At 61.9% G+C, this 25,109-nt stretch overlaps 3 protein-coding genes across 5 annotated transcripts in view; 2 read left to right on the forward strand and 1 right to left on the reverse strand.

Moving 5' to 3' along the window:
• The window catches only part of FLII (FLII actin remodeling protein), a 167,263-nt gene extending 147,194 nt beyond the window's left edge, over positions 1-20,069 (reverse strand). The window contains exons 1-30 of one of the 2 annotated variants that reach the window (XM_062618985.1): positions 19,924-20,069; positions 18,698-18,808; positions 17,861-17,932; positions 17,610-17,690; positions 16,782-16,867; positions 16,495-16,656; positions 16,302-16,405; positions 16,048-16,223; positions 15,807-15,964; positions 15,645-15,729; positions 15,135-15,282; positions 14,906-15,039; positions 14,609-14,821; positions 14,339-14,518; positions 14,184-14,266; positions 14,029-14,103; positions 13,744-13,827; positions 13,503-13,674; positions 13,315-13,419; positions 12,907-13,098; positions 12,632-12,820; positions 12,401-12,540; positions 12,067-12,295; positions 11,820-11,974; positions 11,650-11,710; positions 11,434-11,562; positions 11,223-11,329; positions 10,911-11,016; positions 10,527-10,592; positions 10,248-10,410 (exon numbers count right to left, since the gene is read on the reverse strand). In XM_062618985.1, coding sequence (XP_062474969.1) covers positions 10,276-10,410; positions 10,527-10,592; positions 10,911-11,016; positions 11,223-11,329; positions 11,434-11,562; positions 11,650-11,710; positions 11,820-11,974; positions 12,067-12,295; positions 12,401-12,540; positions 12,632-12,820; positions 12,907-13,098; positions 13,315-13,419; positions 13,503-13,674; positions 13,744-13,827; positions 14,029-14,103; positions 14,184-14,266; positions 14,339-14,518; positions 14,609-14,821; positions 14,906-15,039; positions 15,135-15,282; positions 15,645-15,729; positions 15,807-15,964; positions 16,048-16,223; positions 16,302-16,405; positions 16,495-16,656; positions 16,782-16,867; positions 17,610-17,690; positions 17,861-17,932; positions 18,698-18,808; positions 19,924-19,986 — 3,801 coding nt within the window. In that variant the 5' untranslated portion in view covers positions 19,987-20,069 and the 3' untranslated portion in view covers positions 10,248-10,275. Of the gene's footprint in view, positions 1-9,899; positions 10,411-10,526; positions 10,593-10,910; positions 11,017-11,222; positions 11,330-11,433; positions 11,563-11,649; positions 11,711-11,819; positions 11,975-12,066; positions 12,296-12,400; positions 12,541-12,631; positions 12,821-12,906; positions 13,099-13,314; positions 13,420-13,502; positions 13,675-13,743; positions 13,828-14,028; positions 14,104-14,183; positions 14,267-14,338; positions 14,519-14,608; positions 14,822-14,905; positions 15,040-15,134; positions 15,283-15,644; positions 15,730-15,806; positions 15,965-16,047; positions 16,224-16,301; positions 16,406-16,494; positions 16,657-16,781; positions 16,868-17,609; positions 17,691-17,860; positions 17,933-18,697; positions 18,809-19,923 lie in introns of those variants that run through there. The other variant, XM_062618984.1, reaches the window with a different exon arrangement.
• On the forward strand, positions 7-9,957 carry LLGL1 (LLGL scribble cell polarity complex component 1). Its single transcript, XM_062618989.1, has 22 exons — positions 7-110; positions 2,181-2,262; positions 2,372-2,487; positions 2,864-3,022; positions 3,100-3,262; positions 3,365-3,500; positions 4,389-4,443; positions 4,553-4,710; positions 4,806-5,023; positions 5,103-5,170; positions 5,482-5,635; positions 6,028-6,132; positions 6,257-6,549; positions 6,629-6,782; positions 6,866-7,019; positions 7,120-7,403; positions 7,589-7,853; positions 7,966-8,080; positions 8,163-8,257; positions 8,385-8,508; positions 8,602-8,681; positions 8,812-9,957. The coding sequence occupies exons 1-21, from the start codon at positions 76-78 to the stop codon at positions 8,678-8,680; spliced, it is 3,012 nt and encodes a 1,003-aa protein (XP_062474973.1). The 5' UTR covers positions 7-75; the 3' UTR covers position 8,681; positions 8,812-9,957.
• Positions 18,837-24,465, forward strand: MIEF2 (mitochondrial elongation factor 2). Of its 2 annotated transcripts, none has more exons than XM_062618998.1 (4): positions 18,837-18,856; positions 20,620-20,773; positions 21,234-21,411; positions 22,102-24,465. In XM_062618998.1, the coding sequence occupies exons 1-4, from the start codon at positions 18,852-18,854 to the stop codon at positions 23,154-23,156; spliced, it is 1,392 nt and encodes a 463-aa protein (XP_062474982.1). In that variant the 5' UTR covers positions 18,837-18,851; the 3' UTR covers positions 23,157-24,465. The 2 variants fall into 2 exon arrangements, with proteins under 2 accessions (XP_062474982.1, XP_062474983.1); XM_062618999.1 differs by lacking the exon at positions 18,837-18,856 and adding an exon at positions 20,364-20,496.
• Positions 24,466-25,109: the final 644 nt, after the last annotated feature.

Below are 25,109 nucleotides of genomic sequence, written 5' to 3' on the forward strand. Positions count from 1 at the left end.
TCCCCCCGGCAGACGGTGGAGCACGGCTTCCCCAGCCAGCCCAGCGCCTTGGCCTACGACCCTGTCCTGCGTGTGATGGCCATCGGCACCAAGGCTGGAGCTGTGAAGCTGTATCCTTTCCCCCCCCGGAGGGCAGGAGGTAAGGACCCCCCCCCCCAGCCCTTCCCATCCCACCGGAGACACGGCCGTGCTGCTTGCCCATCCATCCGGCAGCGAGGGGGTGACTGTAGGACCCCCCCCCTACACACACACACTTCCCAATGCCCAAACCAGCGTGGGAACCACGGCGCTCAGCATCCCGGCTGGCATCCCATGCTCTGGTGGGGGTGCATCCCGCTGTTATCCCATCGGGCTCCCATCCATCCATGGGGGCAGCAGGGCCTCTGGCCGGCCTGGCGCCGGGGTGAGGGGCAGCGATGGGCACTGATCCCAGTCCCGGGGTGGTGTTGGGGGGGGAACACACACACACACACACACACAGAGGAGGACGCGGGGCCCGGCTGGGCTTTGTTGCCGGCGGCGTGCAGGAGCCTCAGAGCGGCGCTGGCCGGCGGCCAGGCCCAGGCTGGATGCGGCCGCGCTCGGGGGCCCCGCGCCGCTGGAATGCGGGGTGGGGGGGGGGGGGTACGGCTGCGCCTGCAGCAGGGTCAGCGTTGAGGGGGGGGGGCATCGTCTTCACTGCCCCATCCCCAGCACAAAGATGGCGTGGGGAAGGGGGGGGTTTGCGCTGCCGGTGCCAGCCCGGCCGCGATGTCGCCGGGTGCTCCGCTCGGATGCTCGGCTCTGGAGCGCCGGATCCAGCCCTGCCTGTGGTGTTGAACCCCTCCGTGGACCGCGAACGCGCTGTGGTGCACGGAGCATCCTCCGTGGGGTGGGTTTGGGGTTCTCCTGCCGGTGAGCACCCGGCCCCGCTCTGGTTGCCACCAGGATCGTGGACTGGGTTGGGTTGGAAAGGACCTTCAATGGTCATCGACTGATCCAGCCCCCCTGCAATGAGCAGGGAAGATGCTTCTGGAGGCTCCCGGGGCCAGGCGAGGCAGTGCCGGAGCTGGCCTGACTGGTGCTACTGGTTAGTGGGGGCACCCATGGGTGCTTCCCCGAGCTGGGATGGGTGGATCCAGCTGCAGACAAGGGGTTTCCACTGCCTGGGGCATCTCCTGGGGCTTGGGCACTCGTTGCAGTGAGCCGGTGTCACCGGTGCTCCTATGGCACGATTTAGGATGGTATCCCCCATCCTTGCAGCATCCAGAGCCCTGTGCACCGTGGTCTCCCCACATCCTTTGATGCTGCCAGACAGCTCCTGCCTGTTGGTCCAGGCAGGACCGCTGTGGCTGGTTCCTTGTGCCGGGGTTGGGGGGGGAAATGGGGGGCAGCAAGAAGCGATGCCCCTCTGTCTGCGGCATGCCGAGACGCAGCAGTGCAACGCACCGGTGGCACCGGGATGGGGCAAAGCACTGCTATGGGATGCCGGGGAGCACCGTGTGGGTCCTGCCCCGGTTCCTGCTGAGCGGCGTCGCCGGCAGAGGAGCCGGGACCAGTCTGGTGAGTGAGGCCGTGCCAGCGCATGCCGATCCCCACCCTGCGCCGGGGCTGCTGCCGGCGCCTCTGCTCCGGAACAAGGGAGTGGTGAAGGGCAGGAGCCGGCCTGGCCCTCGCACACCCACGGCGGCCGCGTGCCGGCCGCATCCTGACCCGCGGCGTTCCGGTCGGAGGCGTTCCGGGGCATCCCAAACAGGGATGGTTTGGATGCCGGAGAGGGAGGATGCAGCAGGGGCTGGAGCCGTAGGGGAATGGGTGATGGGTTTAAGGTTAAACGGGGGGAATTCAGGTTAGATCTAAAGAAGTTCTTCCTTGTGAGGGTGCCCAGAGAAGCTGTGGCTGCCCCATCCCCGGCAGTGCTCAAGGCCAGGTTGGACACAGGGGCTTGGAGCAACCTGCTCCAGTGGAAGGGGTCCCTGCCCGTGGCAGGAGGTTGGGACTGGATGAGCTTTAAGGTCCCTTCCAACCCAACCCATTCTGGGATTCTATGGTGGTGCCAAAGCTGGCTCCAGCATCTGGGATGACTGCTGATAGAGCAGTGGCCTTTGTGTGTGTGTGTGTGTGTGTAATTTAGGGGTCTGTGGGTTCATTTAAGGGGTGGGGGGGCTCTACCCTCGTTGTTCCTTTAACGGCCCCCCCAGATATGGCGCGCCAGGCGTGGAGCTGACGGGCTTGCACAAGGAGACAGCCACTGTCACCCAGCTGCACTTCCTCCCTGGCCAGGTAGGGATGCGTGTGTGTTTGGGGGTCCCGGGGGGGGGGGGGGCAGCTCCCCTTGTCCCTCATCCCACCCCATTGTCATTGTGTGTGTGTGTGTGTGTGTCCCCACCAGGGCTGGCTCCTGTCCCTGCTGGATGACAACACGCTGCACCTCTGGGAGGTGTGCCAGAAGGATGGATGCTCCCACCTGGAAGAGACCCACAGCTTCGGCCTCCCGGGACGCCCAGGGTCCGATAGCACCGAGTGCTTGCTTGTGTGTGTGTGGGGGGGTGTTTCCAGTCGCTCCCCCACGGAGCTGCGGCCGGGAGCAATCCTGCTGCTGGCTGGGAATGGCGCGGGGGAGCTCCCAAGGTCCCCTCAGTGGCGCTGGTTTATCTGCTGGATGCTCCTCTGATCCCTGCCGGGATGGGATAACGCAGCCTTGAGCTCTCTATAGGCGCTGGCAGGGCACAGGGCTGATAACGGCTCTGGTTGCTTTGGTGCCGAGGTTCTCCCTGTCCTTCCGGGGCTGATGGGGATGCAGCGCTGAGGAAGAGGAGGTTTGGGGTCTCTGCTGCTCCCCTATAATAGGGCTGACACAACTCCCCCCCATTCCTCTCTATAGGTGCTCTCCTGGCATCACCCGGGTGACAGTGGTCCTGCCCGCATCCTCCTGTGCAGTGGCCTGCCTGGGTACCGAGGGTGGTGCCGTGTATTTCCTCGCCCTGCCCACGCTGGTGCTGCTGGAGGACAAAACCCTCTTCCCGGATGAGGTCCTGCAGAGGTGAGCCCCGCACCCCCTGCACCCCCTCCCCATGGCTCCCAGCACCCCCTGACCCCCGTTGTGTCCCCTCCATGCAGTGTGCCCGATGAGTATCGCTGCGGGAAGGCGCTGGGACCGGTGGAGTCCATCCAGGAGCATCCGCGCGACAGCGGCCGGCTCCTCATCGGGTACAGCCGGGGGCTGGTGGTGCTTTGGGAGCAGAGCACACGTGTGGTCCAGCACCTCTTCCTTGGGAACCAGGTACTGGAGGTGGCAAGGGGTTAAAGAGGGGGGGGGACGACATTGCCTTGTGTGTGTGTGCCCCCATCCTGGGTGCTGAGCATCCTCTGTGTGCCCCTGCAGCAGTTGGAGAGCCTGGCTTGGGAGCAGAGCGGGAAGAGCATCGTCAGCTCCCACAGTGATGGGGGGTACATGGTGTGGGCCGTGAGTGGTGCCGGACAGAAGAGCCAGCAGCCCGTCATGTCCACCATCCCCTATGGTATGGGGTTAATAGGGGAGATTAAGGGGGGCTTGGGGGCTGATGGTCCTGTCCTGGTGTTGCTGCTGCAGCTCAGGGCTGGGATCTTTATCTGTTGGAGGGCAGGAGGCTCTGCAGAGGGATCTGGACAGGCTGGATCCATGGGTTGTGGCCGATGGGATGAGGTTCCACAAGGCAAAGTGCCGGGTCCTGCGCTTGGTCACAACAACCCCAGGCAATGCTGCAGGCTTGGGGCAGAGTGGTTGGAAGCTGCTCATGGAAAAGGAGCTGGGTGTGTTGGTGAATGACAGCTGACCACGGGCACCTTGTGCCCAGGCAGCCAGGAAGCCCCCAGCATCCTGGCCTGGATCAGCACCAGTGCGGCAGCAGGGCCAGGGCAGGGATAATGCCCCTGTGCTGGGCACTGGTGAGGCTGCACCTCGAGTCCTGTGCTCAGTTCTGGTCCCTTCACTGCAGGAGAGACATTGAGGTGCTGGAGCACAGGTGTGATGGGGAAGGGCTGAGGGACCTGGGGGGTTCACTCTGGAGAAGAGAAGGCTCAGGGGGGACCTGATTGCTCCCTACAAGTGCCTGAGAGGAGGATGGAGCCAGGAGGGGCTGGGCTCTGCTCCCAGGGAACAAGGGATGGGACAAGAGGAAACGGCCTCAAGCTGCACCAGGGCAGGTTTAGATGGAGCTGAGGAACAATTCCTGCCCCAGAGGGTGCTCAGGCATTGGAACAGGCTGCCCAGGGCAGGGCTGCAGTCACCGTCCCTGCAAGTGCTCACACTCTGTGGAGACGAGGCCTCAGTGCCATGGGTTAGCGGTGGCTTTAGTGCTGGGGTCTCCGTTGGGCTCAATGATGTGCAGGTTTTTCTCCAAGCTCACGGATTCAATGATTCATTTCAGGTCCATTCCCTTGCAAAGCCATCAGCAAAATCCTGTGGCGGACCTGCGAGTCGGGGTACGTCCCTAGGGCACAGCCTGCCCCTGGTGATGGGCACGGGGGGATGCGGGTAGGACGTCCTGCAGGGTCTGATGGGTGCTGCTTCATCCCCCCCACCCCACCCCAGGAACCCCTTCATCATCTTCAGCGGGGGGATGCCGCGGGCCAGCTATGGGGACCGGCACTGTGTGAGCGTGCTGCAGGGCCAGACCCTGGCCACGCTCGACTTCACCTCCCGTGTCATCGACTTCTTCACCGTGCACAGCCCCGAGGTGCCCGAGGGAGGTAGGTCCTGATGGGGTGGCCTTGAATGGGTGATAAAGGGGTGTGTGTGTGTGGGGGGGGTCTTCATTAGCAGGGACCGTCTGTGCCCTCCCCAGGCTTTGAGAATCCCCGTGCCCTCGTGGTGCTGGTGGAGGAAGAGCTGGTGGCCATCGACCTGCAGACCCCGGGCTGGCCGACCATCCCTGCCCCGTACCTGGCGCCGCTCCACTCCTCCGCCATCACCTGCTCCTGCCACGTCTCCAACGTGCCCCTCAAGCTTTGGGAGAGGATCATCAGTGCCGGCGAGCAGCAGAGCCCCCGGCTCTCCTCTGCGGTGAGTGGTGGGGATGCTGGGATGCCCGAGCCCCACGGGATGGGCTCATGGGCTCCATCCCTCCCATCTCTCCCTGCAGGCTTGGCCCATTGATGGGGGGAAGAACCTGGCGCAGGAGCCTACGCAAAGGGGGCTTCTCCTCACGGGGTGAGTGGCCTGGCAGTGGGGAGGGGGGGCTTGGGAAACCCCAAATGTACCCTTAGAGGAGAAAAGGGGGGCGGACGGGGGGGGCGGACATCCTCACCCCATTCCTGCAGTGTGGGACTGGGGTGGGTTGAGCTGCCCCATCTCACTCAGCTGCCCCATCGCTCATTGATGGCTGGGCAGGAGTGTGTCACCCTCTGCCCCCCCTTACCCCCCCATCTGCCGGCACACAGGCAGCCCTTGTTAGCAGGCAGATGTCAGGGCCCTGCGCTAACTGGGGCCTCCCCGTGCCCCCCCCCACACCCCGTTTCCAGGCACGAGGACGGCACGGTGCGGTTCTGGGATGCTTCAGGGGTCTCCCTGAAGCCCCTCTACAAGCTGGGCACCGCCAGCATCTTCCAGACCGACTGCGAGCACAACGACAGCCTCAACCAGGCGGGCGAGGAGGAGTGGCCGCCCTTCCGCAAGGTGAGCACCCCAGCACCCTCCTCTGCCCCCCCCCAGCCCCGCAGTGCAGGGGCACACAAGCCCATAGAGAGGATGGAGCCATCCCGGCATCGCACCGGGGACGTGTCCCTTCATCTCGGGGCGCAGCTGCTGTGTGACTGCCCGTGGGGACAACAAGGGATGCTTGTTCCACGTGCCCTGCCTTGTGGGTCTGCCCCAGTGCGGGGCTGGGCGGGGGGAACACGACACATTGGGACAGACGTGTCGCAGGCATCGTGCCCAGAGCAGCCCATGCACTGCAGCCGGTACCCAGCAGCTGGTGTGGGGGGACAGACATTGGGGTGCACTGGTGGGGGCTGCCCCATAGCGGTATCAAGGTGCCCAGCCCCACAGTCCCTCCTTTCCTGCCGTAGGTGGGCTGCTTTGATCCCTACAGTGACGACCCACGCCTGGGGGTGCAGAAGATTGCTCTGTGCAAGTACACGGCCAAGATGGTGGTGGCTGGGACAGCGGGGCAGGTAGGGCACCCCCCCACAGGCCCTGCAGCCCCTCCATGAAGGGCTCCTACCCGTGGGGTTTAGCCCCTGCCTTGCAGCAGGGAGGCCGTCATAGGGCAGGGGGTTCATCGTGCGTCCCCTGCAGGTGCTGGTGATGGAGCTGAGCGACGAGAAGTCGGAGCACGCCGTGAGCGTGGCCACCGTGGACCTGCTGCAGGACCGCGAGGGCTTCACTTGGAAGGGCCACGACCGGCTGGCCCCAAGGAACGGCCCCTTGCCCTTCGCCCCTGGCTTCCAGCCCAGCGTCCTGGTGCAGTGCGTGCCCCCCGCCGCCGTCACCGCCGTCACCCTCCACTCCGAGTGGAACCTCGTGGCCTTCGGCACCAGCCACGGCTTCGGGCTCTTCGACTATTACCGCCGCAACCCCGTCCTGGCCAGGTATGGGGGGGGGACATCACGGTGCTGGGGACCCCCTTAGGGTGATGATTTGGGTGCTGAGCAGCGTGGGTGCCCGCAGGTGTACGCTGCACCCCAACGACTCCTTGGCCATGGAGGGGCCCCTGTCCCGCGTGAAGTCCCTCAAGAAGTCCCTGCGGCAGTCGTTCCGCCGCATCCGCAAGAGCCGGGTGTCGGGCAAGAAGAGGCTCAGCACCGGCAGCCCCTCCAGCAAGGTGGGTCTGGAGGGGAGCGGGGACCATCACGGCTGCTCCGCATCGCCGTGGGGCAGGGGCTGACGCCTGCATCGCCTCGGCAGGTCCAAGAGGCCAATGCTCAGCTGGCGGAGCAGGCAGGGCCCCCCGAGGTGGAGATGACGCCGGTGCAGCGCCGCATCGAGCCGCGCTCCGCCGATGACTCCCTCTCCGGGGTCGTGCGGTGCCTTTACTTCGCTGACACCTTCCTCCGAGACGGTGAGGGTCCCCGGGCCTTGGAACCCCCCCCCACTTCCTCCATGGAGCTGTGGGTCTGGCTATGGGGAAGGGGGGCTCTGATGCTGCTCCCATCCCGCAGCTGCCCACCATGGCCCCACGATGTGGGCAGGGACCAACTCGGGCTCGGTGTTTGCCTACGCCCTGGAGGTGCCGTCGCAGGAGAAGTTCTCGGAGCGGGCGGTGGAGGCGGTGCTGGGGAAGGAGATCCAGCTCATGCACCGTGCGCCCGTGGTGGCCATCGCGGTGCTGGACGGGAGGGGGAACCCCCTGCCTGAGCCCTATGAGGTCTCGAGGGACCTGGCCAAGGCTCCTGACATGCAGGGGAGCCACTCCATGCTCATCTCCTCTGAGGAGCAGTTCAAGGTGAGCGCGGGCACCAGCACCCATAACGTGTCCCGTGGCCTGTCTGGGTGTCCCTAGGGATGGGGATGGAGGTGACCGGGTCCTGGGGCACCCCTGTTCTTGTCCTTATGGGGGTGACGCTGCCCTTAGCTGAGGGCTTCCTCAATGGGAGGCTGCTCAGGCCCCTGTCTCCTCTCACCCTGCAGGTGTTCACCCTGCCCAAAGTGAGCGCCAAGACCAAGTTCAAGCTGACGGCCCACGAAGGGTGCCGGGTGCGGAAGGTGGCCCTGGTGAGCCTGGCGAGCGCCAGCTCCGAGGAGCGGCTGGAGAACTGCCTGGCCTGCCTCACCAACCTGGGCGACATCCACATCTTCACCGTGCCCAGCCTCCGGCCGCAGGTCCACTACGGCTGCATCCGCAAGGAGGACATCAGCGGCATCGCCTCCTGCGTCTTCACCAAGCACGGGCAGGGTGAGGGCGCCGGCGCCGCACCGGGGCCGATGTCTGTGTTGCGGGTGGGACGTGGTCTCCTGCTGCGTCCCGCGGGGGTGTTCCTGAGGCTCTTTGGTGTTCCCTGCTCCAGGTTTCTACCTGATCTCACCATCCGAGTTCGAGCGCTTCTCGCTGAGCGCCAGGAACGTGACGGAGCCGCTGTGCCGGCTGGAGGTCGCCCGGCTCCAGGACACCTCGTGCCTCAGGTAGGACGTATCCCAGCATCCCTGTACCCCTCATGCCATGGCACCGGCTCCCGCAGTAACTTCTCCCTGCCTTGCCTTCCAGCAACAGCTCGATGGCAACGCCGAAGCTGCCGCAAGCCAACGGTACCCACGTCCCGCGCAGCCCCGAGGGACCGCGCTCCCCCACCAACAGTGACCGTGAGTGATGACGCTGTCCCCACCGTGCACACCGCGTCCTCCCCATCTCCCTGCCGTGCACACCGTGTCCCTATGGCCCTGACCCCGTGTCCTGGCTGCCAACCCTCCCATCCCCGTGTCCCCAAAGGGTCCCCTGAGGAGCACCCGGCCGCCTTCTCGCCCAGCTCCATCGACTCCCCCAACAGCAGCATGGAGAACCCGCTGGACACCACCGGGGACATCACCGTGGAGGAAGTGAAGGATTTCCTGGCGTGAGTAGGATGGGAACGGTGTAACCGGTGCCCGTGGTGCTGCCACCAGTGCTGCTGGCCCACAGGCTGCCTCTCACCCTGCTTTACCCCCAGATCCTCAGAGGAAGTGGAGAGGAACCTGAGGAACGCCAGCGAGGACGAGGCCCGGCCCACGGGGATCCTCATCAAGTGAGGTGAGTGCGGGGCTGGTGGTCCCACACCGTGGCTGGGACCCCCATCCCTCATAACGGGGCTGTGATCCCTAAAGGGGGAGCAGGGGCGGGCAGCACCCCCCGGGGGATGCACCTCCATCCCCTTCTCAAGGGCTGTGTCCCCCGCAGGCAGCGCCAGCCTCCCTGACCCATCTCAGTGCTCGGATTCCCGGGATGTGTGACTCGACTGGACCCCCCCGAGCCCCCTCCCCATGTAACGTAGACTCGTCTCTTCTCTAACACCCACCCGCTCCCCCTCTGCCCGGCCCCGGTCCCGGTCCCCTCCGGGCTCCGTGGTGCACAGGACTCTTCCCTGGGGCAGCAGGGGAGATCCCGTTCCTTTTTGTACACGCTCCATGGCTCCAGAGCCCCCTTCCCGGGGGGATGCTGCTGCTTCCCCGGCTTCACGGGGAGGGCTGGGGCTTGTGGACACCCCCCCTCATCCCCTGGTTTTGGTCCATTGGGAAAGTGGGGGGCCGGGAGCCCCCGGGCAGGGCCCTCCCATCCCCTGGTCTGTGTTTACATGCCCGGCTCCCTGCAGTTTACAGCCCCATCCTCAGCCTGCAGCAGGCTCCATGGGACACCCCGTTCCCAGGGGCTCCCAGTGTGGACCCCATTGCTCCAAGGTGGGCACTGGAAGGCTTAAGCAGCCTGGGGTGCTGGGGGGGGGGGGGGGTCACAGGTGGCCTTTTTCTCTTAGTGGCTTCTCCAAGGGCTATTCTCCAGGTTGGGCTCGGTGCCTGCTGCTCCTTTGACACTAATTCCTGCCACGGGTGGGGTTGGGATGGGACGGCGCTGCGGGAACACACCGGCTCCTGGTCCATGCTGGTGCTGGGAGGGGGGGGATACGGATGGAATACGGGGGTACCCCAACCCCTTCTGCCCCAACCCAGGGGTCTCACTGTGCCAAATCCCCCCCTGGGCTGCCCAGCCCGGCCTCATCCTCACAGGGGGCTGCGGTGATGCTGGCTCTGGTCCATAGCGCCTGTCCCTATGTGGCTCCAGGGCTCAGCCTGGTACTTCCCCTCTCCTTTAGGGGATGTGGGGGCATTTTGGACCCCCCCCCCAAAGGCTCTCTTGCGGTACATGTGTGGCTGGGGGGGGGCCGGGAAGGCTCTGTCGGGGCTGTAGCGTCCTTGGTAGAACCCCCCCCACACCTCATCCTTCTGTTTGTTTTTTTTTGGTAAGATGAATTTAGCATTGTTTAGTTATTAAAAATACTGGTTTTTAATATTGAAAATAAAGCATTTAATATCAACTGCCCAGGCTGCAGGGAGCTGGGGGGGGGTGTCGGGGGGGGTGATAGGACCCCCTGAACCACAGGGATCAATGGGGTGAGGACCCCCCTTGGGAGTGAGATGGGCACAGTCTTGGGGTGAGAAGTGCAGCATTTATTGATGTGACACCAAAGGGCTGTGCCAGTGCTAAAGCAAAGCATCCTCCCACCCAAACCTGGGTACCACCCTCGGCACTGATCCGTAACGCAGACCCACGCTGCCCCATCCAGCCCTCAGGAAGGGGCTGAGCTGGGCCCGGTGCTGCGAGAAGGGAGGGGGGAACGGGACAGAAGGGGTCCTTAGGCTGGGGGCTTGCGGAAGACGCTCCAGGCATGGAAGCAGCGGGTGAAGGGCCAGGGCTCGTTGCCCTTCCGCACCAGCCGGAGCTTGCGGGGATGCGCGGGGTCCTTGGAGCGCATGTGCTGGATGTAGACCTGGGGCACAGCACAGCCATGGGGGTCTCTCACCCACCTCTGGGGCCGGACCAGAGCCCCATGGGATGGAGATGCCCAAATGCTTCCCCCCTGGCCACAGCATGAGCAAGCCTTACCTGGCACGCTTTGAGGCTCAGCTTGATCTCCACCTGGCTGGTCTGGGTGCCCACCCACATGTAGACCTGTGGGAAAGGAAGCATGGAATGGTTTGGGTTGGAAGGGACCTTAAAGCTCATCCAGCTCCAAGCAGGGACACCTTCCACTGGAGCAGCTTGCTCCAAGCCCCATCCACAGGGAAGAGCTTCTGCCTAAGAGCTCATCTTAGTCTCCCCTCTGGCAGGTTAAAGCCATTCCCCACGGCCTGTCCCTATAGGCCCTTGTCCCAAGCCCCTCTCCAGGTTTCCTGCAGCCCCTTGAGGTACTGGAAGACTGTGACAAGGACATGGAGCCGGGATCAGCCGATGGAGCCATGGACCCAGCCCCGAAGAGCCCCACATCACCTCGCGCCCGTTGTCCAGCAGCATGATGTCGTCGTCAGCCAGGTCATCCTGGCAGAAATCCGAGCACTTCTCTGACACGGAGAAATATCCCTTCTCGTTGGAGCACCTGCGGGGAGAGCCGGATGGGAGAGCATCAAAGGCAGGAGTTCGTAAGGACTCGGCTCAGGCAGAAGGGAGGGATGTGATGGAGCAGCTCTGATTCAGCTGGAGGATGGACAAAGCCGGGAGAGGGGTTTCCTTGTCACAGGAGCCATGCCCTGGCTACTTTGGGAGCACTGAGCCCTTGGCAGCCCCTCCTGCACCGGGACCCACCTGAAGAGCCGGGAGTGCTTCATATATTCAGCATCTTCATCATAAGGCTTCTGGCTCCCGATGCCCACCCAGAAGAAGTTTTCAGGCTCTTCTCCCTCATTGATCACCTGCAAGGACAGACACGGGGCTGAGCGTTGCCGTCCCCTGCCCCAGTGGCTGTTGCCACCCAGGTAAAAGCTGGCACCAAGCCCCCTTTACTGCCACCGCTCACCTGCTTGCTGTAGGAGTCATCAAACATGTGGTTCATGATGTCCTCGGCCAATTTGGCCTCGTCAGGGTCAGCTGCCCTTCCCACCCAGGTATAGACGATGCCCTGGTTGTCTGTGCTCTCAAAGGGCACCTGGGGGAACACAGAGTCAGGGATACCCAAACAGGGAGGAGGGCAAGCAGCCGAGCATCCCTGAGGATGCTCCTCCATGGGCAATACCTTGAGGATGAAGCAGAACTCCGAATTGAGCAGCCCGGCGTCTGTGTTGATCTGGATGCACCTAGGAAAGGAACCCATGGGGTGCAGTGAGCGAGAGTTGAGGCCGTTGTGCCCATCGGCACCCATGGGTGCTCCATCCCGGAGCAGCACCCCCCCTCAGCAAGGCTGACCTGGTGCAGAGGGCCCCACCGTTGGTGCGGATGTGGTAGAGGCTGGGCTGGGGCGGGCTGGCCCTGTCCTTCCTCTTGCCCCGGTGGATGAGGAACCTCCTCTTGAAGTGCGACAGGAACTTGGGGTTCTCCTGCTGCTGGGTCATGCGCACGACCTGCACAAGGGGTGGGTGTCAGCAGGGACGTGGGCACCCCCGAAACACAGCCCCGAGCCCCAGCTGCACCCCTCTGCCCGTAGCAGCATCACCTCCAGCTTGCCGGGGAAGAGGCTCTCGAACTTCTTCTGCAGGCTGAAGGTGAAGGTGAGCCAGCCCATGTTGGAGGCCTCCCGGCCCTGCCAGAAGTAGACGATGCACTGGAAGTCTTCCTCCGGCTGCCTGTCCTCCTCTTCCTCCTCCCCATCCTCCTCCCCTTTGCCTTCTCCCTTCTTCTTCTTCTTCTCCTCCTCCTCCTCGTACTCCACCGGTACCCAGTACCTGAGGGCAGGAATAGGTGGTGATGTGAGGGATGGGGCAGGTCGGGGGTCTGGGCAGGGAGATGTGGGTCCAGCAGTCCCATAATGGGGACAAGCCGGGTGTCACCTGCAGAGGAAGACGTAGCAGTCGTGGGTATGGAAGTGGCCAAACTCCTCCTCGGGCAGACGAGCGAATTTCTTGCCCTCCAGCACGAAGCCCTCCATTCCATCCAGGTCCTCATTCCATTCCTCCATCAGCTGCTCTGCCTGTGGCCCCATGGGCTCCATCAGTCCCTCCATCAGCCCAGCACAACGGGGAGGGGGAACGGGACATGCAGGGGATGGTCCCCAGCCCTACCTCGCTCAGGGGCATGGGTGGCTGTCGGGGCAGGAAGAGCGCCGTGAGGTCTGCCTTCATCTGATCCTTCTTCTCAGCATCCTTACGGACCTTCCCAGCGAGACCGCCCTCCTGCAGCACCGACTCAGCGTTGCGGGTGTAATCCACGCGCAGGACATCATCCCAGTTCTTGAACTTGGACTTGAACACCTAAACAGAGGAGGTAACGCACCCACAGCGCCCTTTTGGCACCCGGCACCCCATCCGAGGAGCCCACCCCATCACTGTCACCCTACCTGGCACTCGGTGCCCTCCAGGTTCCTGGTGACCATGGCGTGCTTGGGCCGGTGCAGCATCCCGCACAGCTCTTGGCTCAGCTTCAGCGCCGCCGCCCGCACCAACCGTGGGGACTTCCTCCCGATCCAGATGAAGACGTCGGACCAGCAGTCCAGGATGTACACGCTCTTGGTGTCCAGCAGGCTCTGGAGCTGAGGGCACCGCAGGGAATAAGGGGGGGGGGGGTGAGGCCTCCATGGGATTCCCTGCCTGGAGAACACCCTGCTTGATCCCACAAACCCAGCCAGGAAGAGCAGAGCATCCCCACGCAGGCGCTGCTAGCTGAACCTGCCCCTCCCGGGGCACTGCTGGAGGCAGAGGGGGCATGAAACCAGTCCCACTGGTCAGACTGGGAGAACCCATCCTACCAGGCGCATCTCCGGCATCAGATCAGCCTTCAGCCTCTTCTTGTGCTCCACTGAGAGCTTGTAGTTGATCTGGGGCAGCTCCAGGTAGCCCAGACCCAGGCCAACCTATGGAGAGGGATAGGGACATGGGTGAGGAGTGCTGCAGGGTCCTGGGGACACCAACAGCCCCACGGACAGCAGCTCCTCACCTTGTACAGCTTGGGCTTGTGGGGCTGGAAGTCATCGGGGACACAGGGCCGGATCTCCTCAGGCTGCCCCCCAAGTGCTTCCCAGAAGTCGGGGGTCTCCTGGCCCTGTGTGAGCAGCGTGATCTCCGCCTTGCCCTTCCGCTCGTTCTTGTTGATCTTCTCAGCAAAGAGCCTGTGGGGGGAACGGGTGAGATGGGGAGTGGGGGGGCTCCTGCACTCCCAGCCCCATAACCAGCCCTACCTGGCCTTGGTGGTGCTGCTCAGCGTGGCCTGGGCCCCGCGCCACACGAAGAGGTTGAGGCCGTGGTCCAGGAGGAAGACGAACCTGGAGGATGCAGAGATGAGGCTAACTGGGAGAGAGTGGGGTCCATCAGCATCCTCCCACCATGGGGGTCCCTGTGGAGCAGGGTTTGGACCCACATCCTTGGAGGAAAGTGCTGAAATGGCCAATTTCCACCCCAGAGCTGCAGCTATGATGCTCTGGGTGTTATCCCAGCACCAAGTCCCTCCACAGGGACCTGCTCACCGAGGGTCCAGCGATGTCCCTTTCAGTGCCACCGGCTCCAGCTTGACGTTCTTCTTCCCATAGACACGGTACAGCCTGGAGGAGAAACAGCCATGGCGGGATGTGGGGCACTGCCTGCCCCACACATCCCCCCCAGCCGCTGGCCCCAGCGGTACCTGGTGATGTACTGAGTGTCCTCAACAGTGAAGAACCCGCTGGCCGTGCCCCCCTCAATGTAGGAGATGTCGTTGTCAAAGACCTGGGGACCGGGAAGGGGTGAGGACGGGAGACGCAGCAGTGGGGGCTATGGGGAGCTGGGGGTCAGCCTTACCTGCAGGAACTCATCACTCTCATCCCCCATCTCCTCCCGGATGCTGCGGCACTCGGCCCCCAGGTAGTTGCGGAGGTTGACAGCATGGATGGCAGAGCAAGCCTTCTTATCCAGCGTGGCCTCCTGCCCGATCCAGTAGTAGATCTCCCAGTTGAGGGAGCCGTTCTCATCCAGGAAGGTCTGGGGAAGGACAAGGTGTGAGACGGGATGGGGCACCAGACGCGACAGCCAGGCTGCGGACGCGAGGGACCATTGGTCCTCCCCAGGTACCTTGAGCACGATGTAGCAGTCAGCCTCATAGAACTTCCCATGGAAAGCCTCATCCACCAGCGTGGGCACGAAGTTCTCGATCTGCCACACGCAGAGGCCGGGCAGCTGCCCCACATCCTCACTGAAGAACTCCGAGTAATCCAACTGCGGCTTCTCCAAGCCCTGATCCCAGCGGCGCGTCTTCAGGTCGGGCGCCTTGGCCTCCCCAGCCTCCTGTAGGGGATGGGGACAGGTCACTAAACGGGAGGCAACCGGGTCCCTGATGCTCGGGGTCCCTTTTCCTACCCCAAACCCTACCTCGATCTTCTTGTTCTTCTCCTGGGCCACATCCGACATCCCCTTCAGCACCTGCTTGGCTTGGTCGTCCTGGGCAGAGTCCTTGCGCCGCCGGAGCCGCATCTTGCGCGCCAGCGGGTCCTTGCTGCCGCTCCCTGGGGACGTGGGGACGGGGTGAGAGGCAGACGGGGCACCCATTACACCCATTGCCTTGTGTGTGGGGCACGGCCCCATGGCCCTGCGCACGGACCTGCTGCAGCGGCTGCGACGGTGGCCGGGGAGGCTCCGGCCAAGCGGAGCTGGTTCTGGAGGGAGAAGTCGATGTTGTACCACTCCGAGGTCTGATCCAGCGGCTTCGGGGGCATCACCAGGTTGGGGTTCTCGCGCACGTCCAGGATCTGACAAAGAGGGATGGGATTGCTCATGGCTCTGAAGCACCAGAGCCCGTTCCTTGGGTGACGTGGTCCGGGGTGAGGTGTCCCTGCCCATGGGTTGGAACGGGATGATCTTAGGGTCCTTTCCAGCCCAAACCACTCTATGGGCTCATGGGGACGCTGAGGATGTGGGGACACCCTGGGCTTCAGTGAGGTGAGGGGAACCCCAAATCCATCACCTGCCTGGGTTGAACCGTGTGCCACACTGCACGGATTGGTCCCAAACACCCCTGTCCTCACCTCATCCCATCCCACCCTACAGATCCCAGGGACACGCTGGGGCTGTGAGGGACCCAGCTTGAGGTGGAGGAATGCTGGGCTCTCACCTCCACATCCGTCAGGAAGTGGATGGCCTCCGGCAGCGTCACCAGGCGGTTCTTGTTCAGCACCAGCTTCCTCAGCTTGGAGCACCTATGGAACACAGAGACGATGGGGAGGGACCAAGGTAAAGTGACCCCGTGGCACCACACAGCCCCGGTGTCCCCTACCTGCACAGGCTCTCGGGGATGAGCTCCAGGTTGTTGTTAGCTGCCATGAACTCCTCAAGGTTGACCAGCTTCCCGATGCCCGAGGGGATCCCGTCGAAGTCCAGCTTGTTGGAGTTGAGGTACATCTTCTTCAGCTTGGTCAGCTTACAGATGGCCGACTGGGGAAGGAGGAGATGGTGGGATGAGGGAGAACACAACGGCTCCGGGTGGGCAGGGATGCCACGTGCAGGCAGGGACGTACAGGCAGGGAGGTGAGCTGGTTGCGGGACAGGTTGAGGGTCTCCAGTTGGGTCCATTGGTCGATGCACAGGGATAACTCCATGATCTGGTTGCTGCTGAGGTTGAGGCGCCGGAGGCTCCCCAACGTGTAGAGGCACTCGGGGACACGGCTGAGGTCATTGCAGGACAGGTCCACGTCTGATGGAAGACAACGGGGGTGACACCATGGACCCACGGAGAAGGAAGGCCCCATGGGGTTGAGTGCCCCATTCCTACCTGCCAGGTTGACCAAGCCCTCGAGGCTGGTGGGCAGGTTGCTCTGTGTGCGCTGCGTGTTCCTAAGGTGGAGGGTCTGCAGGGCTGTCATCGCCGGGAGCTGCCTGCGGACCACGGAACCAAGAGACTCGGAGCAGGCCTTGGAGCAGGCACCCGGCACGGCGGGATCCGGCCTGGAAACACCGGGACGTACCGGAGCTGCGCGTGCAGGAGGGGGTTGTTGTTGAGGATGAGGGTCTGGAGGTGCACCAGGCGTCGCATCTGCGGAGGGAGGCTCTCCAGCTTGTTGTCGCTCAGGTCCAGGTAGAGCAGGTCCGTCAGGTTGATGAAGAGCTGGTTGGGGATGGTCTCGATGCTGGGGTGGGGGGGGGGAGATGAGGGTCTTTAGGGCTGCTTGGGACCTGCATTAGGGTTCCCTTAAAGAGGGGCAGAGAGCAGGACTTGGAGCGATGGATGGAGGTGGCCACGGCCTGGACCTACCTGTTGTGGCCGAGGTTGAGGACCAGCATGTTCTTGGCGTTCTCCAGCTCCCGGGGACACTCCGTGAGCTGGTTGTAGCTCAGGTCCTGGAGCAATGGGAGAGCAAAGGAAGCATCACCCCCTGACCACATCCAGCCACCACCACCTGAGGGGCAAGGGCATCTGCAGGGGCATCTCCTGCCTACACCACACTGGGCCTTGCCCTCTGGGTTGGTGCAGGAGCTGGATGAGCACACAGGGAACCCAGACAGCATCAGGCGTTGCTATGGGGTTATCTGCGCCATAGGGTTATGTACACCATAGGGTTATCTACGCCATAGGGTTATGTACACCATAGGGTTATCTACGCCATAGGGTTACCTACGCCATAGGGTTACCTACGCCATAGGGTTACCTACGCCATAGGGTTACCTACGCCATAGGGTTACCTACGCCATAGGGTTACCTACGCCATAGGGTTACCTATGCCATAGGGTTACCTACGCCATAGGGTTACCTACGCCATAGGGTTACCTACGCCATAGGGTTACCTACGCCATAGGGTTATCCACGCCACAGGTTTACCTATGCCATAGGGTTATCTATGCCTTATGGTTATCTATGCCACAGTGTTATCTATATTGCAGGGTTATCAACCCTGTTGGTGAAAGGATACAGGAGCTCCTGTGGGGGATCTAGTTTTGGTGTGGGCACCCAAGCTTCAAAGGGAGCCTGATTTACCCCCTGCACTTTTACCCCTCGAGGAGCATGAGGGGCCACTGAGGTGCCAGAATGGGACCCAGGAGTTTGAGGTGGCTCCTGCTTTGGCCAAGGGGACTCCAAACCTACCAGCACTGAGAGATCATCCAGCTGGAAGATGTCATCAGGGACCCCTGAGTTCTTCAGGCTGTTTGCACGAGCCACGATGGCCTTGAAAGGGGAACAACAGGCACCCACTGCAGCAACCAGCGTGCTCCATGGGTGCTGAACCCTCCCGGCATGGCTGGGCACGATCCTTGTGTGCCCCCAGAGCCAGGGGCTGGCCAGGAGGTGCCTGGGGACACGCTGATGCCGCTGGGATGAATGAGGGGGGCACTCACCCGGAGGCAGGGAAGGCCAGAGAGCTCCCCATGGAGCGTGGTGAGGCTGTTGTGGCTCACGGAGAGGTGTTCCTGGAAGGAAGCATCAATGAGCACGGAGAGGAACCAGGTCCCCAACACCAATGCAAGATGCTCCTTGATCCCAGGAACGTTGAGGGGGTGCTTGGGATGAGCTTGGCTCTGTCCCACACAAGGCTGCTGGGATGCTCCCAGTCTCAAACTGCTTGGTACCAATGCAGGCACAGCTCATAGGGGCAGACCTGAGACACCCCAGTGCTGCTGCAGGGTTATGGGTGCTGTCACAAACCAGCTCAGCAGCACCCGAAAGGGTGACAAGGACCTCTGGCAGCATTTAAAGGGTTGTGTTTGCCTGACACTGATTTAATGATGCCCATAATGATGCAGGGCACCACCAAAGCAAACCTCAGCCACTGACTCCATCAAGGGCCACCCAAAAAGCAGAGCCAGGCGGCTGCCTGCTATTGCTCTTTATGTCTTCTAGCAAAAGGAGAGGGAAAACAAGCCTCAAAACCTTAATTTCCCCCTTACTAAACCTTCACCCTCCCATTCTATTAAAGGGCAGAGGATCTGAGCATGGGTTTTCTTCTGGTTTCCTAGGAAAACAAGGTGAAACCGAGCCCAAGCCTGTCTCAACCCTACTCCTACCAGCTCCTGCGTCCGATTTCAACCACACACCATTGCTCAGCCCTATTATTAGACACCAGAGCATCCGCGGATGAGCCACGAGGCTGGCAGGCACCCGGCTCCTGGCTCTGCCTCGCAGGGCCCCTTCTGGCCCCATGGAGCCCCATTCCCGGCTGGAAAGGTGCCGCTCACCAGCTTCTGGAGGGCAGCGAGCTCCTCGGGCAGGTAGCAGAGCCCCGTGCGGTTCAGCTTCAGCCAGCGCAGGCTCGTCATCGCCTTCACGTGCTCCGGGAAGTATCCGCCCTGCGAGGAAGAGGAGGATGAGGATGGGAATAGCAGCTGTTCCATGGGGTGAGGATCTGGGAAGCTCAGTGGCCCTATGTGGTTGGAGGGTTTGGGGTTGCCCATGTCTATGTGATTGGGAGCTGGAGGGTGGGATTGCACTGTCCTATAGGATTGGGAATGGGGATTGACTAGTCCTATGGGATTGGGAGCTGGAGGGTGGGATTGCCCAGTCCTGTAGGACTGGGAATGGGGATTGACTGGTCCTATGGGATTGGGAGCTGGAGGGTGGGATTGCCCAGTCCTGTAGGACTGGGAATGGGGATTGACTGGTCCTATGGGGTTGGGAGCTGGAGGGTGGGATTGCCCAGTCCTGTAGGACTGGGAATGGGGATTGACTGGTCCTATGGGATTGGGAGCTGGAGGGTGGGATTGCCCAGTCCTGTAGGACTGGGAATGGGGATTGACTGGTCCTATGGGACTGGGAGCTGGAGGGTGGGATTGTTCAATCTTACGGTATTGGGAATGGGGATTGACTGGTTCTATGGGACTGGGAGCTGGAGGGTGGGATTGCCCAGTCGTATAGGAGTGGGAATGGGGATTGACTGGTCCTATGGGACTGGGAGCTGGAGGGTGGGATTGCGTGGTCCTATAGGATTGGGAATGGGGATTGATTGGTCCTATGGGACTGGGAGCTGGAGGGTGGGATCACTCAGTCCTATGGTATTGGGAAGTATGGGGTGGGATTACACAGTCCTATGGGATTGGGAACTGGGGAGCCGGGATCACCCAGTTCTATAGGATTGGCATCTGGGGAGCTGTGATCGCTCAGTCCTATGGGACTGGGAACTGGGGAACCAGGATCACCTAGTCCTATGGGATTGGGAGCTGAGAGCTCCCAGTCCTATGGGAGGGGGAGCTGCGGGGTGGGATCACTCAATCCTATGGGATTAAGCACTGGAGAGCTGGGATGGGTTAACCCTATGGGACTGGGAACCGGGGCTCCCCAGGGAGCCAGGGCTGGGGGGGGCTGATCTGGGCCGGCGGTGCCGGGCCTGACAGAGCCCTGCGGTCCCCGGGCTCGCTCGGGGCCTGGGCCGGGGCTGTCCCCGCGATCCCCCCCGGTCCCCCCGCACCTTGAAGTCGTTGCCGCTGAGGTCGACGCCGCGCACGAAGGGCAGGACCCCGGTGGCCGCCATGGCTGCGCTGGCGGCGGAAGGGCGGAGGGACCCCGCGGCGCCCCGCCCCGCCTGACCACGCCCCCTCCTCCTCCGAGCCCCGCCCCGGCGGTGACGTTTGCGAGGGGCTGTGGGCGGAGCCACGTTCTGCTTCCGAGCGCGATTGGGCGGAGCCGGGGCCGCGCCGCGCTCCTATTGGCTCGGGTGGGAGCGGGGGGCTCTTAGGGCGCGCCGGCACGCGCGGGTCGCGGGAGCCCGGTGAGATCCGGTCCTGCCCTTGGGCCCGTCGGGGCTCCGGGCGGACCCGTTCCTCCCTGCCCGCCCTCGGGGGCCTCCGTCCCGGGGGGGGCTCCCCTCGCGGTACCGGCTCCCCTCGGCCCCTTCCCAGCGGTGCTGGTTCCCCCCCCGCCCCGAGGCCGCTGCGCTGGAGCCCGGTGAGGAGCGGGCGGCCCTTCCCCGGTGAGCGCTCCCCGCGGTGACCCTTGTTCCTCCGCCGCACCCGGCAGCGGGAGCCTTTGACCGGCGGGGGAGGTGAGCAGCGGGATGGGCTCCGTGGGGCCGGTGGAATCCTCTCCCCGTTCCCTGGGTTCCTCTACCGGGAGGCAATTCCCTGTTGAGGGTGATCCCTCACTGCTTCCTTTTCCCCCTCCGTAGGGTCGCCATGGGTGACTTCATGCGCCAGCGGAGTAAGCGGCAGGAGGACAACGGGCTGGGCAGCGTCCTCGATGTGCTGTTGGCCAACGCCAGGCTGGTGCTGGGTGTCACCGGGGCGGCCGTGCTCGCCATCGCCACGCTGGCCGTCAAGAGGGTGAGGGTGATGTGGGCATCGTTGGGGTTCAGGGGTGGGGAGGAGAGGTGCCTTGCTCCCCAGTTACAAAACGCCTTGGATAATCCCTTGAGAATGGTGGAATGCCATGGGAATGGAGCTGCCCATCTTGCAGGGACATGGACATCCCGTTTTCCTGGAGCAGCACCCATTTGGGATATAGTATTCCATCCAGAGAGGCACCTTGGGTTCAATTCATCTTTGGAAACCTGATTGTTTTCTGGTTGAAATCCATAGGAAGCAAACCTGTCCCTTTGTTGTTCCCTAAATTATGTTAATTCCCTAAATATTCCCTAAGTAAATTCCCTAAATTTCTGCCTATGAGGCTGTGTCTCCCTGTGCATGTACTAAGGGGGCTGGTGTCCCCCTTAGCTCAGGGTGTGACAGTGGAGAAGTGGTACAAAGCCACTAACTCATCCCTGTGTGCTTTCCTTCCCTGCAGCTCATAGACCGAGCCACCAGCCCTCGTGATGAGGGCGATCCCAAAGCCGAGCAGAAGACCCTGGAGGAGAGCTGGCAGGACCTGGCCTTGATCAAAGCAGCACCAAAACCTACCCAGAAGCAGAGAAGGGAAGACCTCAGCGAGCCCCTGCTCTCCCCAGCCCGGCCGCCAGCACCAGGTGAGGCTCATGGGGTACCGTGGTCAGGAGGGATCACCTTGGTGTGCTCCGGGCTGGCTGTGCCTGTGGTATGGAAGCTCTGTGTTATTTTTAGCTGGGTGCCCGGAAAGCTGAGCCTGCCCTGCTGGGAGGATCCCGAGCAGCAGCCCCATTTTAGGCAATGCATCTCCGATACCATCCCGGGTGTCTCGGCGTGGTGGGGGCTTTGTTTCTGCTGGAGCTGTGCTGGTTTCTGGGTCAGCTCTGCCTACAGGAAGGTGCCGTCGGGAGCTGCTGCAGACAAAGGCTGCCTTGTCCTGCTCTGCCTCAAAGCGTTGTTCCAAGTGGGAAAGCAGATACCAGACCCGGAGCAGGGTTGTTTGGAGGATAAGGGCAGGCTGGAGCAAGCTTAGTGGGACTGAGGCTGTAGGGACGGTGTCGGTGAGCTCCTTGCCTGCTCTGTCCATCTCTACCTGGGTGTGAGGCTGGAAACTGCTGGGTTTTGGGGTTAATTTGGGCTCTGCCTTAGCTGAGAAGGGCTTTTAACACCAGAGGACTTGGTGGTGGCATCTTAGCCACCCGCGTACCCAGAGGGGTGGGATGGAAGCTGGGCACCCAGTTTGTGCCTCCCCCTTGGCTATGGCAGAAGCTGTTGGTTGCAGGTATCTGCTCAGGGTCGTGACTTCTCCCTTCCCTGTCCCCTGCTTACAGAGCCCAGGGTCTGCTCTGCCCCTCTGGAGCCTCCTGGGGTCGAATCCATCCCTCGGCGCTGCCTCACGCTGCAGGAGAAGCTCCTTTCTCACTACAGCAGCCGTCTGGCTGTACCGGAAGTGGAAGCATCCCTCGCCCCACAGCTGGCCAGGAACATCTGCACCCAGCTCCAGAGGTTCCTGCGGAGCAAGTGCCCGGAGCTGCCCTTCGGAAACCTCTTCCTCAGCGGTGCCCTGCTCGATGGCCTCGGGGCTCTGGCAGCCGATCACATCCACATCATGCTGCCCGTGGTGCTTGACACCGCGCTCTGGAGCCTCATCCCAGGGGAGGACACTGTGGTGAGGAACCCCCAGTACTGGATGATCAAGAGGACTGATCTGGAGTATTTCCCTCGTGGGTGCAGCCCCTGGGACAGGTTCATTGTTGGTCGGTACTTCTCCTCCAACATGCTCAATGAGAGCCTCCACAAGCTGCTGGTGGCCTCCATCAACTGGCCTGCTATAGGCAGCCTGCTGGGGAGCATCATCCACCCGGTTGTGGCATCCCAGGAGCTGAAGCTGGAAGTCAAACATGAGCAGGTCGAGCTGAGCATCACCCTCTTCCCAGTGGTGGAAACGGAGGGCAAGGTTCTTCTGGCTGCTCCTCCTGAAGGATTAGTGGAGAACCTCTGGCTTGAGAGCTTTTACAAGGCAGAGGTGTCGAAGGTGAAGGAGCTGGATGCTGCTGATGCTGGGGCTCGGCAGCACTGCCTCCGCATCCTCAACGGCATCTGCAAGAGCCATCCCAGCCTGCACAAACTGAGTGGCAGCCCCTTGACCCACACCATCCTTCACCTCAGTGCCACCAGTTCAGACTGGGCAGAAGAAAGCCTTGCTGAGAGGTTCCAGGAGGTGCTGGAGGAGCTGGTAGGTTACCTGGAGCAAGGGGTCCTGCCTTCCTATTTCAACCACAAAATCAACCTCTTCTGCGAGCTGCTGGAAGAGGAAATCGATGAGATGGGCTTCATGCTCTACAGAGCCATAGCCGAGCCGGAGCTGCTGCTGAAGGAGCAATGACTTGGTGCGTTGGGAGCTCCCATATGGAGGGTGTTCCTCACCCATGTGCTGCTCCCATGAGAGGGTGGCGATGCTTCTAGTTGACTAGTGAGTAAGAGGCAAAGTTCTTGCACTTTATGAGGAAACAAAGCATTTTCTACCTGAATAAAAGGTGCCTGAGCAGAGGTGGGGGTTGATGTAAGAAGCCTCTTATGGAGGCTCTGCTGAACCTGGGTGAATGCAGCCCACACCTCCAGTACCTGCAGGTGAGTCCTGTCCTCTGGGCATTGGGAGCCAGTGTGCAGCATGTTTGGCCTCTGGTTCCCTGTGCCCTTTGCCTGTTATAGTGGTCAGGCTCCCCTTGTGCTCCAAGACAAGCTGGAGGGGAGCAGTTCCTTGCTGCTGCTGTGTCCTGCATACCCAAAGGTGCAGCATCCTGGGTGCTGGATGCACCAGCACCCGGCTTAGTTTTACTGTGCCATGCTTTTTGGGTCTGTAGGGTACCACCAATCCAAACTAAGCCCACAGCCCTCACCTGGGTGGTTGTGTGGGCACTTGAAGGTACAGCCATAGCAAGGGGGGCTGCTTTGGAAGCCTTTTATGCTGCCAAAAGGGCAAGCTCAGCCCTACCTCTACCAGTGTTGGCTCTGCCCTGAGGAAGAGATGTGCTTCCAGCAGTGTTGGGCTTCATGGCTCTTGTCCCAGTGGGTGTTTTGCTGGAAGAGGTGGTGGCAGGAAGAAAGCTGCTGATTCCCTCAGTGAGGCTGCAGCAGGGCTGCTGCCCCCCTCCCCAATGGGTGAGCAGCTGCCCATGTCCATCTGCAGGTACCTGCTGCTCTGCACCCAACCACAGCAATGAATGTTCCCTTCCCGTCTGTCCAGTGACCTTTTCACTCGTGTATTGCTGCTGTCTTGAGGTCCTGTTCCCCCGCAGCCCCATGCTGTGGGGCAGGAATGATGCTCTGAGCAGAGCACTTGCGAGAACTGATTGATGCTTTTTTATGAAGGAGGTGTAGTTTTGTTTGGGTGTTGTGTTCTGTTTCCTTCCTTCGCGTGGCTGCTGTAGTAGGCTTTGGTTCTGGCTCTAGGCCCAGAGTGAAGGAATATCCTCTTCTATTTAATGGGAAGAGCTGTTTTTGCACGCTGGTGGAGATGGAGAAATCGTGTGGGCTTCGGGAGGAGCAGCTCTTGTGGTTGTTTTCTTTACGGCTGTATTTATGGCAGGAAAATAAACCAGCTTTTCCTCTTAGTCTGGAGATGATTTCAGTTTGTTCCTCCAAACCCCTTCCCAAGTATTAGTGATGAGAATAAACCTTCCCTGTGTATGCTGGTTCTTGTGTCAGCTCTGTTCTGTCTCCTTTCCCGTTCCAAGGGCTGAGGTGAGCCCTGGCTATGGTGACAGGAGGGTATCCCTCACTGCATGGAGAGCTTGGTGATGCTCAGACCCCATCCTGCAAAGCCTTTCTCTTCTTCCAACCTCCTGTTTACCCCTGGCTGCAGCATGAGCCCTCTGGACATGGAGCTTGTGCCATTTACCTGAGCGCTGACCAGGGTTAGACCAGTAAAGCCACTAACAGCCGATGCCATCAGCAACACCCCACTGCCTGGGTGCTGCACCACCGCTTTCTGCTACTACCAGAGGCTCCTGCTGTGCTCTCACCAGCACAGTGATTGCATTACAAAGCCTCCTGATCCTGGTATTTTAGCTGGCAGGAATGTATTTTTAGGCTGCAGCTGTTAATTGTGGGAGTGAGTGGGACAGGAGACTGCAACCCAAGTTCTCCTCTTTGTACTCCATAGGTTTTAAGCACAATAGTGATGGACTGCTGCACAGAAAAAGGCTCTCTTCTCTTTCATGCAGACCTTAATGTGAATGTGTGTTGCTGTGCTCTGCTTTGAGCAGACCCTCTGTAAGTGCTTCAGCCTCCTGCCCTCCATGTGCTGCTGCCTGTCACCCTCAGTGCTGACCCCAGG

Source organism: Pezoporus occidentalis, unplaced genomic scaffold (assembly GCF_034315485.1).
Source record: "Pezoporus occidentalis ecotype Australia unplaced genomic scaffold, CSIRO_AGI_Poc_V1 ctg208, whole genome shotgun sequence".
In the NCBI taxonomy this organism is placed as follows: Eukaryota; Metazoa; Chordata; class Aves; order Psittaciformes; family Psittacidae; genus Pezoporus; species Pezoporus occidentalis.

Coding starts and splice junctions, on each gene's coding strand:
- MIEF2 (XM_062618998.1), top strand. Junction 20,774..21,233: donor CCACGCTGGCCGTCAAGAGG/GTGAGGGTGATG, acceptor CCTTCCCTGCAG/CTCATAGACCGAGCCACCAG. Junction 21,412..22,101: donor AGCCCGGCCGCCAGCACCAG/GTGAGGCTCATG, acceptor CCCTGCTTACAG/AGCCCAGGGTCTGCTCTGCC.
- LLGL1 (XM_062618989.1), top strand. CDS start 76: ATGGCCATCGGCACCAAGGCTGGAGCTGTGAAGCT. Junction 2,488..2,863: donor GGCCTCCCGGGACGCCCAGG/GTCCGATAGCAC, acceptor TCCTCTCTATAG/GTGCTCTCCTGGCATCACCC. Junction 8,258..8,384: donor CTCCCCCACCAACAGTGACC/GTGAGTGATGAC, acceptor GTGTCCCCAAAG/GGTCCCCTGAGGAGCACCCG.